The 20,166-nt window shown below is 44.9% G+C and overlaps 1 protein-coding gene across 1 annotated transcript in view; it reads right to left on the bottom strand.

Moving 5' to 3' along the window:
• The window catches only part of HYDIN (HYDIN axonemal central pair apparatus protein), a 465,600-nt gene that overhangs the window by 69,304 nt on the left and 376,130 nt on the right, over window positions 1-20,166 (bottom strand). Inside the window, 8 exon segments of the mRNA XM_061387844.1 lie at window positions 2,179-2,362; window positions 5,606-5,743; window positions 6,953-7,170; window positions 10,199-10,369; window positions 13,558-13,731; window positions 14,198-14,377; window positions 16,831-16,999; window positions 19,429-19,668. Of these exon segments, the coding sequence (XP_061243828.1) occupies window positions 2,179-2,362; window positions 5,606-5,743; window positions 6,953-7,170; window positions 10,199-10,369; window positions 13,558-13,731; window positions 14,198-14,377; window positions 16,831-16,999; window positions 19,429-19,668 (1,474 nt within the window).

The raw sequence follows: 20,166 nt of genomic DNA, 5'->3' as shown, positions 1-20,166 counted from the left end.
CAGGGTCAGAGAAGAAGAGCGGACAATGAGGCAGAGGTCAGAGAGTTGCGAGGTAGGAACCACGAGCCGAGGAATGCAGGGGGCCTCTAGGAGCCAGAAAAGGAGACGAGGATTCTCCCCTAGAGCCTCCAGAGGAACATGGCCCTGCTGACACCTCAATTTTAGGACTTCTGACTCCCAGAACTGTCAGAGAACAAATCTGTGGTGAGTCATCAAGTTTGAAGCAGTGTATTACAGGAGTAATAGGAAAGTAATATCCCACCCACTGACTTTACCCATTACTAACACAAGCCACCAAAGTGCTCAGGTGACAGAACTGTCAACTTCCACACCCTGCAGGTTCCAGGTCCTGAAGTGTGGTTCACACTTGGCACGAAGACTCTGGGCTGCTTCTGCACATGTTGCAGGCACCCCAGTCTTTCCTCATGCCTCCCTAAGTTTGAGCTTTGGGCTCAGAGATCTACATCTTGAGTTCTTAGTCTCTAACACTTACAGAGGATAGTAACAGATCAGAATAATAATTCTTCCTTCACAGGGCTGTTGTGGGGATCAAATAAGCAATCATGTAAGGCGCCTAGCCCAGTGCCTGGCACATTCATAAATGTTCAATAACAACTAGATTCTAATATAATAATATTGTATGCTGCCTCAGGACTTTTTAAAATTATTAAGGGAATAGGAACCTATATTGAAACTGTGAAAACTACAGGCAATTGAGAAAATGAAAAGAGATACTTTCTTTCAAAAGTTGATTGTTGATGGGAAATGAGTTTTCTGGAAACTAGGAATCTGGAGGTTGAAATATTGCTGAAAGATGCCTGGTCAATCTCTGGATGAGAATAAAAGGAAGCAGTCTTTGAGTTCTGCTTTGACCCCTGGGTTGGGAAGATCCCCTGGAAAAGGGAAAGGCTACCCACTCCAGTATTCTGGCCTAGAGAATTCCACGGACTGCATAGTCCATGGGGTCGCATAGAGTCAGATTCAACTGAGCGACTTTCACTTCACTATGAACTAAGATAGCTCAGTGTTTGTAAATATTTCCTTAAAAGGAAAAGGTGCAGACTGTTCTGGAAGACAGAGGCAAGGCTGAGTGAGGAAGGGCAGTGATATGACCGGAGCTGAGGCTGAAGCAGGATTCTGCCTCTGAGGGGTAGCGCCGTCCTCTCCCTTGGGGGCCAAGATCTCCTGGATCTGCTTTTGTCTAAATTTGGAACTTAAGCTAACATTACTTTCTTTGTGTATGTGTGTATGGGCTTTTCAATCACTGAAAATTTTTTACAGGCCACTGGAATGACAAAAAAGCAAAGAACTCAGAGTTACACAGATCTTACTAATATGCTCTGTGATCTTACACAAAACTTTTGATATCTGTGAGCCTCGTTTTCCACATCTGTAGAGTGGGGGCAATAATCTTTGTCAGGACTAAATGACCCAAAGTGTCCTTTAAAGACATTTTAAGTGTACACAATCTGCTGCAGTGCCTGGTACACAGTAGGCTAGAATGTAGAAACTGTTTCCTCAAGTTACAAGCTCTACTCTGGTCTTACAGGAAATTCACAGTGGGCTTAAAACCGACAAGCTAATGAACGGGTCACCTGAGTAAGGATGGGACCTGTGATGTGGCCCTCTCAGTCAGTGCTCAGTTGCTCAGTCACGTCTGACTTTTTGCAGCCACATGGACTGTAGCCAGCTAGGCTCCTCTGTCCATAGGACTTTTCCGGCAAGAATACTGGAGTGGGTTGCCATCCAGGAGACTGTCCCAACCCAGTGACTGAACCTCCTGTATCTTCTGCATTGGCAGGTGGATTCTTTACCACTGAGCCACCTGGAAGCCCTGTGATACCCTCAGGTAGGCTGTAATTATAGAGAAGATGAAGGGATGTAATGTGATGTCGGGGGAAAGAGGAAGATGCCTATGGTGAGAAGAGCTGGGTTCCATCCTTCCTTCTATAATCTCTCAACAGGTCACTTGTGTCTCAATTGCCTCACATGCAAAGTAGAAATAAGAACTCCCAGCCACCCTCCAGGGCAGAGGTGGGGCGCCAATGAGATGGCAGATGTAGCAACATAAGCCTAATGGGTACTCACAGCAGGGAAGGAATGTAAAAAGCCTAGAGCTCTGTTTAAAGGAAAGACCTATGGGGCTTGGAAGGACAGCCCAGGAGGGGATGGCCTTACCTTCTTGCTCATTTTTGGCTTTCTCCTGGGCCTTCATGGCTGCGTAATCCTGGGCCATGTTGATGACATAGATGTGCTCCCGATTGCCGATGGCCTTCAGCAGGCAGAGGAGAGCGGTAGCTGCGTTCCGAGCAAAGAGTGTCTCCAGGCTGTCAAACACCACTCCTCGGTAGCAGTCACTCAGCTGAAACCAGAGCACAAACAGTTACTGTGGCCACAAGATCATCTGTTCCCCAAGAAGGAAGCTATTTTTTCTTTTGCTGCTGCTTTTACAGGTGCTGCCACTAGTTCTGCAGACCCAGAACCATTGGTTCTGGGCCCAGATGAAAGTTCCACTGCCTTCCCACCTGCCAGATTCATTGGGGCTGTAATTAAACAAGAGAGAAAAATACAAATGTTTCAGCAGTCATGAAAGATCTTTGCCATACATATCTGCAGAGTAAAGGATTTATTCTGTCTCTGTAGAGATCAAGAAAGCAAATAATGTTGAGATGAGAATCTGGGAAGATCTATGAAATACAGAGAAGGAATATGTGTATAAAAGGTGTCCCTCTGCAGCAAAGACAGCGGTAGCAGATGGGCCACTTTTATCTTAGTGGTTTTCCTGCCTTGGAGCGTAATGATTTTGGTAGTAGTAACTACTGTAGAACAGGCCTTGGCTGTGCTGCAGTGTTACTTGCAGAGACTGGCCACCACGCGCTAGAGACTGATTACTACCACTTTCTGAGGAGACAAGAATCCTGTGTCAGAAAATCAACTATTGCAATCAGTACATATACTATTTAGTTTAGCTGCCTTTTTTTTTTTTTTCCTCATAGGGAAGACTTTGTCAATAAACGAAGTAGCACAAACTCTGTATCTCATCAGAGGCCAGTACTATGAGTAGCACAGCTCTCCTGGCTTACTTTGGGTTTTACCAGTGGTCTCAGCCTTTACTCGGGGTGCATGAAACACCTGCACACTTACTAGACGCCTGTGTTCAAATGAGCTGAGAGCAATGGCACCTTTAACGCAGTAGTGAGTTCAAAGCTTAACATGAATCATTTCTGGTGATTACATTCCTCCTCTTCTGCGAAACTCAAGTTGAATTTTTGTTTACTTAAACATGCAATTAATACTGTGGCCCATTCTGGCAAACCAAAGCAAACACAGAACTCTAGGACCTGGTAAGCAGTTTAGTTTTCTGTAATCCATAAGCAGCAAACCCTCCCAAATTCTGGTGATCTAGTTTTCTTTTCTTTACAACATCTATTTGGAAAACTGAGCAGTGGCCACAGGACTGGAAAAGGTCAGTTTTCATCCCAATCCCAAAGAAAGGCAATGCCAAAGAATGCTCAAACTACTGCACAATTGCACTCATCTCACACGCTAGTAAAGTAATGCTTCAAATTCTCCAAGCCAGGCTTCAGCAATACCTGAACTGTGAACTTCTGGATGTTCAAGCTGGTTTTAGAAAAGGCAGAGGAACTAGAGATCAAATTGCCAACATCCGCTGGATCATGGTAAAAGCAAGAGAATTCCAGAAAAACATCTATTTCTGCTTTATTGACTATGCCAAAGCCTTTGACTGTGTGGATCACAATAAACTGTGCAAAATTCTGAAAGAGATGGGAATCCCAGACCACCTGACCTGCCTCTTGAGAAACCTGTATGCAGGTCAGGGAGCAACAGTTAGAACTGGACATAGAACAACAGACTGGTTCCAAATAGGAAAAGGAGTACATCAAGGCTGTATATTGTCACCCTGCTTATTTAACTTATATGCAGAGTACATCACGAGAAACGCTGGGCTGGAGGAAGCACAAGCTGGAATCAAGATTGCCGGGAGAAATATCAATAATCTCAGATATGCAGATGACACCACCCTTATGGCAGAAAGTGAAGAGGAACTAAAAAGCCTCTTGATGAAAGTGAAAGAGGAAAGTGAAAAAGTTGGCTTAAAGCTCAACATTCAGAAAATGAAGATCATGGCCTCTGGTCCCATCACTTCAAGGCAAATCGATGGGGAAACAGTGGCCGACTTTATTTTCTGGGCTCCAAAATCACTGCAGATGGTGACTGCAGCCATGAAATTAAAAGACGCTTACTCCTTGGAAGGAAAGTTATGACCAACCTAGACAGTATTTTGAAAAGCAGAGACATTACTTTGCCAACAAAGGTCCATCTATTCAAGGCTATGGTTTTTCCAGTGGTCACGTATGGATGTGAGAGTTGGACTATAAAGAAAGCTAAGCGCCGAAGAATTGATGCTTTTGAACTGTGGTGTTGGAGAAGACTCTTCAGAGTCCCTTGGACTGCAAGGAGATCCAACCAGTCCATCCTAAAGGAGATCAGTCCTGGATGTTCATTGGAAGGACTGATGTTGAAGCTGAAACTCCAATACTCTGGCCACCTGATGTGAAGATCTAACTCATTGGAAAAAGACCCTGATGCTGGGAAAGATTGAGGGCAGGAGGAGAAGGCGATGAAAGAGGATGAGATGGTTGGATGGCATCACCGACTCAATGGACATGGGTCTGGGTGGACTCCAGGAGTTGGTGATGGACAGGGAGGCCTGGTGTGCTGCGGTTCATGGGGTTGCAAAGAGTCAGACATGACTGAACGACTGAACTGAACAACACTAATGAAAAATCAAAACAAAAAGAAACAGTTACTGTGTTTCTGACTTTAAGAGCCATATAGTATTATAAAATAATTCAGAAATGTATGAAAATTAAAAACCTATAATTTTGCTAGCCAAAGATAACCACAGTTAACATGTATTTTAAGGATTTTTATTATGTGTATGATACACATTTATAAATATTTTTAGAGAAATATAATTATGGTTTACATACTATTTAATAATCTGATTTTCTCAGTTAATAACATGGTGGTGGTAGTTTAGTCACATCCAACCGTTTGCAACCCCTGGACTGTAGCCTGCAGGCTCCTCTGTTCATGGGATTCTCCAGGCAAGAATACTGGAGTGGATTGCCATTTCCTCCTCCAGGGGATCTTCCTGACCCAGGAACTGAACCTGGGTCTCCTGCACTGCAGGTAGATTCTTTACCAATTGAGCTGTGTAAACACTTATTTTTACCACAATTAATATCACTCCAAATTCTAACTTATCATGGCTCCACGTTATGATTTTTAACATACTTCTGAGGGCTGTACCATGACTCTGTAGACGTGTGTGTTTTGAATGTGCTACCTTCTGCTCACTGGTCCTTAAGGTGAGTGTGGTTTCAGCCAGCAGACAGCCAGGGTCAGAGATTGACGAGGGCTATCCAAAGGACAAAAGAGGGTGAGGAAACCCATCCGTCCTCTCCGAGGCCCCTGGGTTTTGAGCTGCTGTGTGTGGGCAATGGCTCAGAACCTCAGCTTACAGCAGGGGGACAGGCATGTAAGCTCTGCATCTCCACGCAGGTAGGTGTGGACACACCTGAATTCGGTCCACCAGGATCTGAGTGAATAGCTCCTCAGGGAGCACGCAGCTCACGAGCCCGGTATCACCTCCCACACTGGCGCTGACACTGAGTCGACGCTGCGTGGGCCCCGAGGGGAGAGGGCTGGAGGAAACCTGTTTCGAGAGAGAAGGATCAGGAGTCAGAATCCAGAAGCCTGGTGTTTCAACAACTCCTCCACTTAACAGGCCATGTGACCTTGGGAGAATCATCTAATCTCTGGGTCTCATTTCCTCATCTATAAAATGGGGGTTGTACTGTAAACTGGAAGATTCCTATCTCACTTGAATAACTGCTGTAAGTTTCGAGTAGGAACACTGTGGAAGATGCCTTGTATGTGTATTGAACAGCAAACATTTGTTCATTCGTTCAAACATTTGTTCACTTCCACTCTCCACCCTGCTTCCCCCACAAGTAGCTGTATCTATTTCCACACCTTTACTGACTCTAGAGGAAGACGGCACCCGTTTCCTTCAACTATGCTTAATCCTGGTCTCCCCCGCCACATTTCCTTGGAATCTCTTTCCCTCTTGGGAAGATCATCATCTGATACTTCTCCAGGAGTTCCTATCTTTACAGAACCTGCTTGTGCCTCTACCTCCTTCCACAGAAAGAACTCTCTTGACCCTGGGTTTGCTCCTCTAATGATTATTTGATCTTTTCTCCCTTTCTTTCAAATATCTCAGAAGCTTGCACTCATCTGACTCTGGTTCCCACCAACAATCCACTGTGCCACACACTCTCTCTGGCTTCAGCCCCTGCTATTCAGCCGAGATTGTTCTTGAAGTCCCTTGGCACATGACTCAAACTCTCTGGCTTCTTTATGACTTTTCAAGACTCCCCTGCAGCCCTCCCACAATTTATATTAGTGGGTCCATCCTTAACATTCCTTTAGAAGTAGGTTGAACCACATGAAGTTGTTGCAACAGAGGTCTCAAGTGGTTGAATACTGTCAATCTCATATCAATTTCGTATGGCTTAACCTAATTCTTTTTACATACCTCTTTTGTCCTAATCTCATTTTATTGCAAATAAAATGTGTGGTGATCACCCTCATCAGGCTCTTAGTTCAGCCTGAGTGCAGGGTTTTGCTTTATTTATCTTCACTTTGCCAGGGCCTGACCTGTTTCACACCTGGTAGAATACTCCTTTCAGGAGCGGTACAGGGCAATACCCAGGCCTGCCTGGCCAGGGCACCTGTAGGAATGAGGTTGTGCTGACCCAGATGCAAGATGCCAGGAGGAGGAGGGGTAGGAGAGGAGGAGGATTAGGGGAAAGGAGGAGGGGGAATCCCAACCCTCCTTTTGGGGAGCCCTGATTTGTACCTGGGGCGTTTCGGACGAGTGCTGGTGATGCTGCTTCTGAGACCCAGAGCCGTGGCTCTCTGCCTTGCCCTTGGTGAGCAGCACACTCCCACGCACAGGCTTGGTAGGTTTAACTTCGGGAGTTAGCAGAGTGCATTCCGAAGTTAACTTGCCCAGGGTCTCATTGCTCAGTCGCAATTGTCCCATGGCATTTTGACTCACAGCAGCAGCCTCCTGGGCTACACGGAGAGAGTGGGTTTATATTGAAAATCATCTCAGGATAATAAGGAAATAATAGGGAGGACGGCAAGTTGAAACCTAGTGTGATTCTTCTGGGGATGGCGCAGCCACCTCCACCTGCGGCTCGCCCAGCAGGGCTGGGAGAAGGGGTCCTCCACTGGGGGTGGATGGTGATGATGGTGGGTGTGTGCCCAGTCTGGGCTGGAGCCCCGGCCTACACTGCTCATCTTCTCAGGGGATCCCACGAGACTGCCACCTTCTCTTCCAGCCCAGAAGGTAATCATTTCCGAAACTGCTGGTACGACTACAGCCTTGCCTGCCTGGGAAACCTCTCATGATTATTACTGTGCTGTTTTACAGTCTTTTATTCTCACTAAATCTTCAAAGTCCAGCATGTATCATACACTTACAGCATATCTCAGTTTGGACTTGGCACATTTCAAGCGGCCAGTGGGTCCTGAGTGGGACCCATGGGTTTAGACTGGCCACTTCCACCTCAGTACAGCCAGCTGACTCACAGCAAACAGCACATGTAGGTCTGGGTTTAACCCCCACCATTGAAAGGGCTTTCTATGAAGTCACCAGTGACTTCTGAACTATGAACTATAGCTGTCCTCTTCTCAGGGATCATTCAATTTGAACTTTCAGCCACCTCTGATTATATTCACTTACTGATTTAATACATGTTTGTAAATATTTAGTGTGTCTGCTATGCGCCAGGCACTGTTCTAGATGCCAGGAATACATTAGTGACAAAAATTAACACAAATCTCTGCCTCAGAAGCTCACATTCCCGTTGGAGTCGGGGGAAGACTGACAGCAGAGTAAGTAGAATAAATAGTATGTTAACTAGGGATAAGGGCTATGAGAAAAATAAAGTGGGAAGGGTCCCCCAGACTCTTAACTAGGGCTCTGGAGAGACATGAAAGTCCTTCTGGCCCCCGCTCCAGCAGCCCTTCTGATTGCTCCTGCCTCTGACCCTCACTCTGCCTTCTCCACCTCCCCTGGCTTCGCTGCCTCTGCCTCCTCCTGAAAGATAAGTGTTCTCCAAGGTCCCATCCTGCCCTGTGTCCATCTCTCTCTTCTCTTTCTGGAACTTTCTGGACTGACTGATTTCCTATACTTCAGCAGCCACATCTCTCACTTTGTTGAGGAAGTCTCTCCCAATCATTAAGCCTTTAGCTTGACATTACTTTCTCAGGGAGTTCAAATTTACGATTTGTCAAGGGACATCAACACAGCTCCAAAGACCTCTGAGTAACGCAGTTTGACAGAAAAGGAAATCAAAAAAATCTAACAGAACTGAAATTATGATGCAGCTTGGGGTTCCCACTAAAGGGTGCCAGAATATGCCACCCCAAAAAAAGACTATAGGAGCTCAGGATACGCCACCTCGAAACATGCTGCTTTGATATACTGGCTATTCTAAGCTGTAGGCACTTGAAAAAAGCAGTAAATGCAAGGAGTGGCTTTCTCTGACCTCTCCCTAGCCACTCAAAGACAGAGTCTCCCTAAGAAGCTCCCCTGTCACAAATCCCATCCAGGGAAGTTTCATCAACCAGGGAGATGGACTCTTATCACAGAAGAAAGACTCAAGTCCACACTACACCCAAACCATCAGAAGTCATCATACCTCCCATCCATCCTCCTAAGGCCCCTTCATCTTTCCTAAAAACCACTGACCGTCCCCAACAGGACCACAACCCCCTTTCCTTTCCCTATTAGGTGGTATTTACTTCTGAATTCTAAAGCCACTCGTTTCCCTCCTGAGTATTGCCCATGGACACATGAAGCATACATGTTAATAAACTTGTTCTTCTCCTATTAATTTGCTTTTTATTACAGGGGCACTCAGTCAAGAAATCAGAAAAGTGGAGAGAAAATTATTTTTTCTTCCCTTCACCACTAAAAAGCTGTTTCTCTCATCTTCCCAGCAAAGAATCTCCCATTTCTCCTGAAAGCCCCAGCCAGGTCTACGAACTAGTAAGCGTGGGACACCATCAGGAATGACATCATGCTGTTCTAAGCATTCCTATTAAAAGAATGAGTCTACTCTCAGCAGGCACTCGGCTTTATAGTCCATAGATTTTTTTCCCACTGAGCAGCTGCTCTCCTGCCCCGCAGGTCTTTAGAGGATCTGAGGGAGTCAGGATTCTTAACCTCTGGTGGGTAGGGCCATACTACTTAGTACTTAGTAGTAAGTACTACTACTATGGGGTTTAAAAATCTAATTTTTCTCTCCAGTAAGCTTTCTCCTCCCCCATGTTCCCTGTCTTGGTAAATGGCGTAACTCTCTTTCTGGTTTCTGTGATTGGTCATTGAGTGTGGTCATCTTGAACGCCTCCCCCTCTTTCAATTCCCTGCCATGCAGGTCACTCTTAGCCCCACTCACATTCAGCTTTACTACTGCTTTCTTTACAAGATACCACGAGAGTGCCTTTCCTCCTGTGACTTTCTGGCTATTTCTCCCACAGGGTGAAAAGTGCCCAATTACTCTTTTCCTTCAAAATACAATCCAAATGCCTCATCTCAGCACTAAGGTCAACTGTGATTGCCCTCAATCTGTCTTCCCACCTCTAACTTACCGTCCCTGCTCTCTTGGTTTGGAATGTCCTTATCTTCATCTTTGCCTGTCAACATTCTCCTCCTTCAAAGCCCATTTCCCTGAAAACTTCCCCAAATGCTTGTTGGAACTCAATTATCTCAAAGTTGGTTTGCTGCAGAAGCTGGTACTTCTGTTACATACTGTCCTCTGCTCTGCATGTCAGTCCCCACTCCAGGGGTCACCCACAAAGATGTGGGCCATCCTCGCCCTGCTCCCTGTAGTGCCAAGAGCACTGGGCAGCCAGGAGAGTGGATGTCTGTGGGAGAGAGAATTCTCTGAGCTGCTGATGGGCAACAGGTTATAAGTCAGCCTTCAGTGGAGCTGTGGGAGAAAAGCTTGGCGTGGAGGGTGGGGGTAAACTGAGCATCACCAGTGGGATTAGGGCCAGTTGGCCACAAAGAGTCAGAGGAAATGGCTCTCACCAGACTCCTCCTCCTTCATGGACTGCTCTATGGCAGCTCGAATGCAGAGCTCCCGGGCGCGGATGCCTGCGACGTTGTTGCTGTCAGAGATGGCTTCCAGCATGACAGAGTCAAGGTTCAGGCAGGCAGCACTGTAGTACCTGGCCATGTTGACTGCGGTGGCTGACTTTCCTACAAAAAAGGTCAGGGGATTGAATTTCACAGCTCTCATTTGCTCACTGTTCTCAACAGAAGTTTCTAGGTCAGAGGCTCCTATAAAGTGACCTCTCCAAGGTCCCGGCCTCTACGTCTCTCATGTGGCAGCCAAGAAAAGAGGGAAGACTTGAGCCAGGAGTCATAACTAGGGGTTCTGGTCCTAATTCTACCCCTGAACAGCCATGTGCTATGGCAATCCACATTCCCTCTGGATTTTCTCCTCAGCTTAAAAAGTGATTCAAAAGATGAACTTTAAAAATCTTGTAGCTCTTATTTCCCTCATTCTACTGGGAAGAGACTTTTTTGGTTTAAAGAATAATTTGTGTTGATGTCTGTTTTTCTCATTCAAAATACCTGCTCATTAAAAAAAGAAAGCAGAAAATTCAGAAATAACAGAAGAAAAAAGATCCATAATTTACTCATCCAGAGAGATTATAGTTAACATATGGTTGCTATTTATGCATCTGTTATTTATGTTATTTATGCATATTTTATTTACATTTCTTATAAAAAAAAAGTAGTGGGCTAGGTGGTAGACTGAATAATCCCCCATGCATCTGTTATTTATGTTATTTATGCATATTTTATTTACATTTCTTATAAAAAAAAGTAGTGGGCTAGGTGGTAGACTGAATAATCCCCCATCCTAGGATGTCCACATCCTGATCCCTGAAGCTTGTGATGTGCTGTGCTCAGTCGCTCAGCCGTGCCTGACTCTTGGTGACCCCATGGACTGTAGCCCACCAGGCTCCTCTGTCCATGGAGATTTTCCAGGCAGGAATACTGGACTGGGTAGCCTTTCCCTCCTCTAGGGGATCTTCCCAACACAGGGATCGAACCCAGGTCTTCCACATTGCAGGCAGATTCTTTACTGACTGAGCCACCAGGGAAGCCCAGAGCCTGTAATATGGTACCTTATATGGTAAAGGGACTTTGCAGGTGTGATTAAATTAAGGATCTTGATGTGGGGGAGTGCTCTGGGTTATCTGGGTGGGCCCAATGTAATAACAAGGGTCCTTACAAGAGAAGCAGGGTGGTCAGAGTGAGAACAGGTGATGTGATGATGAAAACAGAGAGACAGAGAGACAGACAGACTAGAAGATGCTATGAGGCTGGTTTTGAAGATGGAGGAAGAGCCCATGAACCAAGGAATGCAGATAACTTTTCTAGAAACAAGAAAAGGCAAGGAAATGGATTCTCCCCCTATGGCTTCGAGAAAGGATGCACCCCTGTTGACCCATTTTAGACTTCTGATCTCCAGAACTCTTAAGAAAGTTTTAAGTCACTAAATTTGTGGTTATTTGTTACAGTAGCAATAGGAAATGACCAGAGATTACAAATTGTAAGCATGATTTTTTTCCACTTAAAAGGATATATCATGAGCCTTTTTCTATTCATTTAATACACTTCAGTGGTACTTTTAAAAATTGTCATAGTATACATTCAAAATTTACCATTTTAACTGTTTTAAGTGCACAACTTAAAAAGCTAAGTATATTCCCAGTGTTGTGCGACCATCACCACCATCGATCGCCAGCATTTTTCATCTTTCCAAACTGGAATTCTGTAGCATTAAACAATAAGCTCTCATTCCTCCCTTTGCTCAGCCTCTGGAAATCACCATCCTACTTTATGTCTCTATAAATACAATGACTCTAGGGTCCTTATACAAATGGACTCAAACAGTAATTGCTATTTCACGTCTTGCTTATTTCACTTAGCATAATGTCTTCAAGGTTCATCTATGTTTTAGCGTGTGTGAGAATTTCCCTCCTTTTATGGGTGAATCATATCCCACTGTACCACATTTAGTTTATCCACTCATCCATCAATGGACAATTGGGCTGTGTCTACCTTGTGGCTATTGTGAGTAATGCTGCCATGAAAATGGGTGTACAGGGCACTGTTTTTAAAGGTGGTATACATATATATGGAATTTAGAAAGATGGCAACAATAACCCTGTGTACGAGACAGCAAAAGAGACACTGATGTATAGAACAGTCTTTTGGACTCTGTGGGAGAGGGAAAGGGTGGGATGATTTGGGAGAATGGCATTGAAACATGTATAATATCATATATGAAACGAGTTACCAGTCCAGGTTCAATGCACGATACTGGATGCTTGGGGCTGGTGCACTGGGACGACCCAGAGGGATGGTACGGGGAGGGAGGAGGGAGGAGAGTTCAGGATGGAGAACACTTGTATACCTGTGGCAGATTCATGTTGATATATGGCAAAACCAATACAATATTGTAAAGTTAAAAAAAAATTAAAGGTGATATAATTCACTACATGAATGCATGCATGCATGCATGTGAAGTCACTTCAGTCATGTCCTAGAGAATGTACTATGGTTTAATTAACTAGTCCCCCATACTAGTATACTGTATACTTCATACTGTACGAAGTATACTTCATACTGTATACTTCAACTGCTCCCAAATTTTTAGTATGGCCGATAATGTTGCAGACAACACCGAATGTAGTTAGTCTTTATCCATATGATTACTTTCCTAAGAGAAATTTTTAGAAATAATACTCCAAGGTCAAAGAGTTTGTGGAGAAGGACATGGCACCCCACTCCAGTACTCTTGCCTGGAAAAATCCCCTGGATGGAGGAGCCTGGTGGGCTGCAGTCCATGGGGTTATTAAGAGTTGGACACGACTGAGTGACTTCACTTTCACTTTTCACTTTCATGCATTGAAGAAGGAAATGGCAACCCACTCCAGTGTTCTTGCCTGAAGAATCCCAGGGACGGGGGAGCCTGGTGGGCTGCCGTCTATGGGGTCACACAGAGTTGGACATGACTGAAGCGAGTTAGAAGCAGAAGCAGCAGCAGCAGCAGCAAAGAGTTTGTACATATTTCCCCCACCACTCTTATTAAATGACTTAATGTTTTGGATTTTTCTTTAATATTTTAATGCTACTAAATTATTGAAAGAATATAAGCTCCAACAATTCAGAGATGTATTAATTAAAAATGAGATGTCCCTGCTCTTTCTCTAACTTTGTATCTTTGAAGTTGGCAATGTAACAATTTAGAGATAATCCTTTGTTACGTAAATCTCAAACAGAAGAGTATTTTATTTCCTCAGAAACTGCACTTGCAAATTTCACTGTAAATTTATCCCAAAGGGGCAACTCTTCAGGCCTGTGCATACCTGACAAGGGCGTCCCATGGATGATGATGGCGATGCCTTTCCGGTTCTTGGCCATGCGGCCTTCTGCAGAGATGTCAATGCCCAGGTAGCGAGCAATGGCCTTGCTCACTGGGTTGTTCTCTACTTCTCCAACCTCCTCTGCAGAGTGGCTGTCAGTACTCTGAATCTTGTCAGCTACAAATTAAAAATACACGTGTGCATATGCGTGCATGTGGACACACCCACAATTCACACGGGTTCTGATGAAAATGGGATGACTTTGCTTACTCTACATGTTAGTTTAAAATGACCAGCACAATCTGCTGCAGATGTTGCTGCCAGAGTCACTCACCTCATAGCAGACGAAAGCACCCTTTTTGGCTAATAATTTGTCCGAAGCTACTAGAATTGAAAACACAGATTACTCTCTGATTCTTAATCCCGTTTGGGGGAATCTCTCCTGCTTAAAAATAACGCTGGAAACTAGTGTTTGCAATCATAAGGGACACGGCTAAATAAATGATGGCCTGCTCAAACTGTAGAATCAATGCATGATTGTGCTAGTTAAATGCATTTTATGGAGAAAGGTGAAAGGCGCTGAACAGACTTTCCACTTTTGCTTAGAAGGAACTGGTACCCGAACATTAAAATGCATGATTACTTTGCAACATGAGTTTTTCCAGGCTCTCCTCATCCTCCTCTTCCTCCGGGTAGGTCTTGGACTCGACCATTGGGATGTGCCGCTCTTCCAGGTTGGACGTGACAGAGATCCCTCGGCTGAGCGAGGTCCTCTTTGTGCTCGCCGAAGTGCCCTGCTCTGATAAGGGACCGTCGTCCTCTTCTGCCGGGGGGAAAAGGACGGAAGCACACAGGAAGAGTCAGGAAGAGGACCAGGGAGATGGGGCAAAGAAGGGAAGAGAGACAAAGAGGAGAATCACTGAACTGGTTACTGTCAGCCTGGGCCATCTGACCCAAATTGAAAAGAACTGCAGTCAGTCTGCCTCCAAGTTTCTCTGCCCAGAGTGTTTCCACATTTTAACATTAAAAAAAAGATACAAAAATTATACATTCGCTCCAGAAAATTTGGGAAATTCCAAAGAGCAAAAATGATAAAATTTAGCTGCAGAAAGCGATACCAAAAAATGGTAGTACAGGAATGGCAGCTTCACCGGATACCAGAGTGGAAGAACTGCAGCCTCTCAGATTTTTAATTTTTCCAAACTGAAGATGGGATCATACTTTACGCACATCAATTTGTAGCCTGCTTTCCTCCTTTTCATGAGCATTGCTGAGCACATATACTACTTTATTTCCCTGAACCCTCCTCACTGTCCTGATTCCACAGAGTTTCAGTGGGTGCATTGGGTTGTCATTGTACAAGGTCTGCTCTGCCCTGCAGCTAAGACATCCTCTTTGTTTAATTTTGGATTTGAGTCAGAGAGGTTGTAGCTCTCCTGGAAATGGCAGCAGTGCAACTTGGAGCTGCTAGCCTTCCCTGGACGTGGTCTGGAAGCAGAGGAGGATGGACCCTCTCTGTGACTGCAGAGTGAGCAGGAGCTCAGAGAAGTGCTGGGGAGGAGCAGAGCGAGCGCTTCCCTGGACTCTTGCTGGCCCTCAGGTCGCAGCTCCAGACCAACTTTTCATGGGCCAAATGGAAAAAGGTGCGGAGGACAGGGATGAGAGCAACAGGGCCCTTCCTGACCCTCACTAAATCCTCTCTGCCCTAAAGCTTCTCAGGGCTCTCTGCCTCGGGCCACCAGGCAATTCTGGGGCCATCCCCCAACCCTTCCTGACTGTGAGCTCTCAAAGGCAGGGACTGGTTTCACTGATCTCCCTTCCAGCATGTCAGCTCAGTGCTCAGAACACAATGGGTGTTTGTTATGGACTTAACTAGTTTCCATAAAAGTTATCTGCTGAAGTCCTAAGCCCCCCACCCCCACCCCGGTATGCCAGAATGTGACTACTTGAAGACACAGCCTTCAAACAGGTAATTAAGTTAAAATGAGGTCATGTGAGTGTCCCAATCCATCCACAGCCCAACCACAGACACACAGGGGGAAGTCTCTGTGAACACAGAGTGGGAAGACAGCCATCTACAAGCGAAGGAGGGAGGGTCATAGAAAACAACTCCACCAGCACCTTAATCTTGGATCTCTAGCTTCCAGAATCATGAGAAAATAAGTTTCATTTGGTTAAGCCCCCCAGTCTGTGGTATCTGCAATGGCAGTTCTGGAGAACAATATGCTCAGTGAATACAACCAAAAGACTAGGTGGACAGGCAGCCTTCTTCTTTCCTCTCCTTTTAGAGCAAACTAATGTTCTCCAACTAGCTTCTGTCTCCCTGAGAGACAATAAGACAGCTTTAAGGGCGGAGAAACAGACTTCATTCATTCACTTTAAGAGCACACATTTATCGGGCACTATGATGTATCAGGTGCTAGTCCATGCACTGGGTTTACACTGGGGAATACATGGTCACTGCCTTTATGGGGGCTTCTTGTCTAGAGGGGGAGATGGGTGTGAAGAAAATACACATGATGACTATTATGCAGAAGAAAGAAAAAGAATGGGGAAGGTGAATTTCCAGGATGAGGGCACAGGGAAGAAGGGAAGACAAGCAAGCACCCCAACAAACTACACGATCCTGCAGGTCACTCTGGAACCTTGATGTTCAAGTGTACACAAGGGGGCCCCTGGGCAGATGACGGATAGCCTGGGGATGCTGGGCAAGAAAGGGCAAGATTATAAGAGCACAATCTAGCTTTGTGATTGAGGTTATGATCATGGAGGGTCCTTCCTCACGTGAACTCCCACCCCTACCTCTCGTAGGGCACTAATGTCCACCATGCATGACAGATTACCTTGCATCACCTAGGCACACACTTGGAGGCTGTGGAGTAGAGTGGTTACTGTCATGGACTCCAGAGTCAGAGAGATCTGAGCTTGAGTGCTGGTTTTGCCACTTAAAACTGTGGGCCTGGCTTTTCAGTGCTTCCTCTCTCATTTGTATGTGTGAAGCCCTCAACACAGAGCTTGCTCTAGCAAGCATCCTTCTATATCTGCATTAGATGTTTTTAAGCCTCGACTCCCCACCAGACTCCAGTGAGAGCAGAATGTGTCCTAGCATGCGCATCCATACAATGGGGACAACAGGGTCATTCTGTAAGGGTTAGAAAGGAAATCCCCAGGACACCTGAAGCCTGCCTGGCACCTAGCGGGTGTTCAGTAACTGGTTCATCTCCCAGTAGAGATATCTTAAAGAAGCGAGGGGCTCCAGAGCCGTTGAGTTCTCACCGTTCTCCTGCGCCAGAGTCTCCAGATATTTCACCTTCATCTGCTCCTCTTTGGACCGTTTTATCTCCCTGAAGTACTCATACACCTCTGGGGGCAGCTTCTCCCCGGGAAGGCGAGGAGGCAGCAGCAGAGAGTTGTAGGAATCATAGCCCTTCAGTGTTCGCAAGATCTGCGCAAGAAGAACGGGAGTTGCTGTTGGTCTGACTGGAAGCTTCCTCCCCACAGCCCCAGGTGGGCCTGCCATCCATGTCATGAAAGCCCTACTTCTACCCAAGGCTGGGGTGTGGACAAATACTTTCTGGACCTCAAAGGGTAGGGTCCTCTGCAGGGGTCTAAAGTGTAAGATTGAGTCCTGGATATGGGGGATATATACAGGGGGTATAGGATTTTGTGTCTGGGCATTTCCCATGTGGAAAAGAATTTTCTCCTTGTTTTTAAAAACAGCATTTACTGTTTTTCTTTTGTTTTTTTTTTTTCCCCCATTGACAAAAGTACAGAACTCAATTATCCACTTTGAGTGACATGTTAAAAAAAAAAAAAAAAAAGGTTGTCTCATAAATAGAGGATATAGAGAAAAACAGGTAAAATGGCATTAGGTATGTATGTGCATACGTGTGTGTATGTGTGTATGTGTGTGCGTGTGTGTTTGAGAGAGAAACACAGATACAGATGTATATTAGGGTTGTCAGATGAAGCATAAGATGCCTAGTTAAATTTGAATTACAGATAAAAAAACTGATAATTTTCAAAGTATGAATTTGTCCCACATTGTTTATCTGGAAGTCAAGTTTAATTGGGGCAACGTGTTTTTCTACTAAATCCAGCTACTCTAGGATGTATGTATATTTAGTATAGAAGACAGTAAAGTCAACTCATAGAAAGCAATTACTTCCTAAGTTACTGGTGTGAAAAATCAATTAGGTAACCATTCTCCAAGATCACCAATTTTAGTTGTTTGAAAACCAGTATTAATGAGCTTATTCTAAAATTTACATGGAAGAACAGAGGGCTAAGGATAGTTAAAATGCTAATGAAGAAAAACAGAGAGGACTGTCCTACCAGATATCAGGACTTATGAAGCTGGAGCAACAGACTGGGAGGTACAGATGTTGGGACAGACAAACTGAAATAGAGCAGAAAGTTCAGAATAGACCCATGTGTATGCAGAGCTTGATATAGGACAGAGGCGGCACAGCAGATCAGTGGGGAAAGGAAGGACTGGTCCAAAGATTGGCTGACATAGAGACACAAAGGCCTGGCCAACTTGCTTCAACTAGGCCAGCGTTAAAGAGCCAGCCCAGGTGTACAGCGTCCTGTGGCATCAGCTGAACTCCCTGTGCCACATCGTCACAGTTTATCTTCTCGTCTACCCAGGCCTACGGTCCTTATTCTTCACAGGATCATCCCTGAGACTGCTCCCTGATAAACCTTCTGCATGCAAATCTCAGAGCCTCAGATTCTGCTTTCCCCAGACCCTGGCCCACAGTGAAGACTGTTGTGCCAACACAAGCCATTGAACACTTAATATTACCTAATGGAGAAGCTTGCTTCCAGAGGGACAGAGTCCCACTTGGAGGAAAATTTCTGGATACAGAATCCAAATTGGGCAGAGCATAAACACTGGATGTAAAGACAATATTCAAAGGCCAAGTTGGTGGAGAGTCCAGAGGAAGCAGATCTTAAATGCATACTACTAAGTGAAAGAAGCCAGTGTGAATGTCTACATACGATATGACTCCACCTATATGGCATCCTGGAAAAGGCAAAACTACAGAGACAGTAAAAAGATCAATGGTTACCAGGGGTTGGGAGGAGGGGGGATGAACAGGTGGAGCACAGAGGATACTTAGGGCAATAAAAATACTTTATATGACACTATAATGATGGATACTTGTACATTTGTCTGCATCCCTAGAATGTACTGAGAGTGGGCTGTGAACTATGGACTTCGGGTGGTTAGGATGTCACGCAAGTTCATCAATGGTAACAAATGTACCGTTCTAGCGAGAGAGATTGATAATAGGGGAGGTTATGCCTGTGTCGGGGAGGAGAGATATGAGACATCTCTACACCTTCCCCTCAATTTTGCTGAGAATCTAAAACTGCTCTAAAAAATTAAGTTAAAAAAAATGGATAAAGCAGAGCAATTGTAAAATATGCAGCCCAGAACTAACTGGGAGGGGAAAAAGGCAGACTAAAATCCTAACGTGATTACATTAAATATAATGTAATATATAAATACCCCAATTTAGACACTGCCAGAGTATATTAAAAAGATGACCCAAATATATGCTGTCCACAAGAACCTCACTTCAAATACAATGACTGTGGCATATGTTCTTTACTGTTTTAACTATAAGCAGGAATTAGTTTTTCAATTAGTTGTTTAAAATGTATAATGAGATCACAAAGAAGCAATGAATTCTCTCAAGGCAAGGGAAGTAGGTCAGGAAAGACTGTGAAGTGGTCTTTAAATTGACAGGGAAGGGTTCATAGGAAGAAGAAGCAAAGGTCAGGAGTTGTCCAAGCAGATAGGAGAGTACCTGGCAGGGCCCAGCATGTGTAGGAAAATGGAGTTTGGTTTTGGTCTGTGCTCACCTTCTCTTCTACAAGATATTGCTGGTCAAATTCTAAGGAGTAAAACTCAATGGGAAAGCTGCAGGGATTCTTCACCACCACCTCGGCCTCATCTCCAGCTGCGTAGGGCAGCAGGGGCCCCAGCTCTAGAACCGAGGGACTAAACTCCAAGCGTGGTTCTAGACCTTGCCCCTCCACCAGCAGAGTAATCTTTTGAGCACTCTGTGCAATCTGGAACACCAAGGTTTGGTTGTAGACTTTCTGGGAAACAAAAACAAAACAAGCATCTGAATCTGTTTCTGTTGTGTGTCAGGTAAAACTGATAACCACTGGAGAACAAAATGGATTCTGCTTAGATTAAGAAAGAAAACTTTTCTTATAGAACAGCACGAGAGCAATTTAGATTAGAGTGTTAATGCTGGGAATCTAGCATGCCAGGCACTGTACCAGTGCTTTACCACAGTCCTCAGAATGTTGTTCTCATACCCTTCAGGACCTCCAACGTGCTCAGATGTCCCACTGCCATTATCTGCACCTCTGGACTCTCCTTTCATGGGCCCTGTGTCCCATAAGTATAGGGCAGGGCAGGGCAGGGCAGAAATACCGGAGAAATAACACCTTCTGGGAACAATCCTCAGTCAACGATTCTTGGGAGTTACTGTATGAAGACCTGAGCTCCCTCACTCCTGGGGAAGGAAAATTCTGAAATGTGCATTTTGTATATTTTCTCTGAGTTTGCAGTGGGATTATGATCCAGTG

Source organism: Bos javanicus, chromosome 18, assembly GCF_032452875.1.
Source record: "Bos javanicus breed banteng chromosome 18, ARS-OSU_banteng_1.0, whole genome shotgun sequence".
In the NCBI taxonomy this organism is placed as follows: domain Eukaryota; kingdom Metazoa; phylum Chordata; class Mammalia; order Artiodactyla; family Bovidae; genus Bos; species Bos javanicus.
This window is presented reverse-complemented; position numbering and strand designations above follow the sequence as displayed.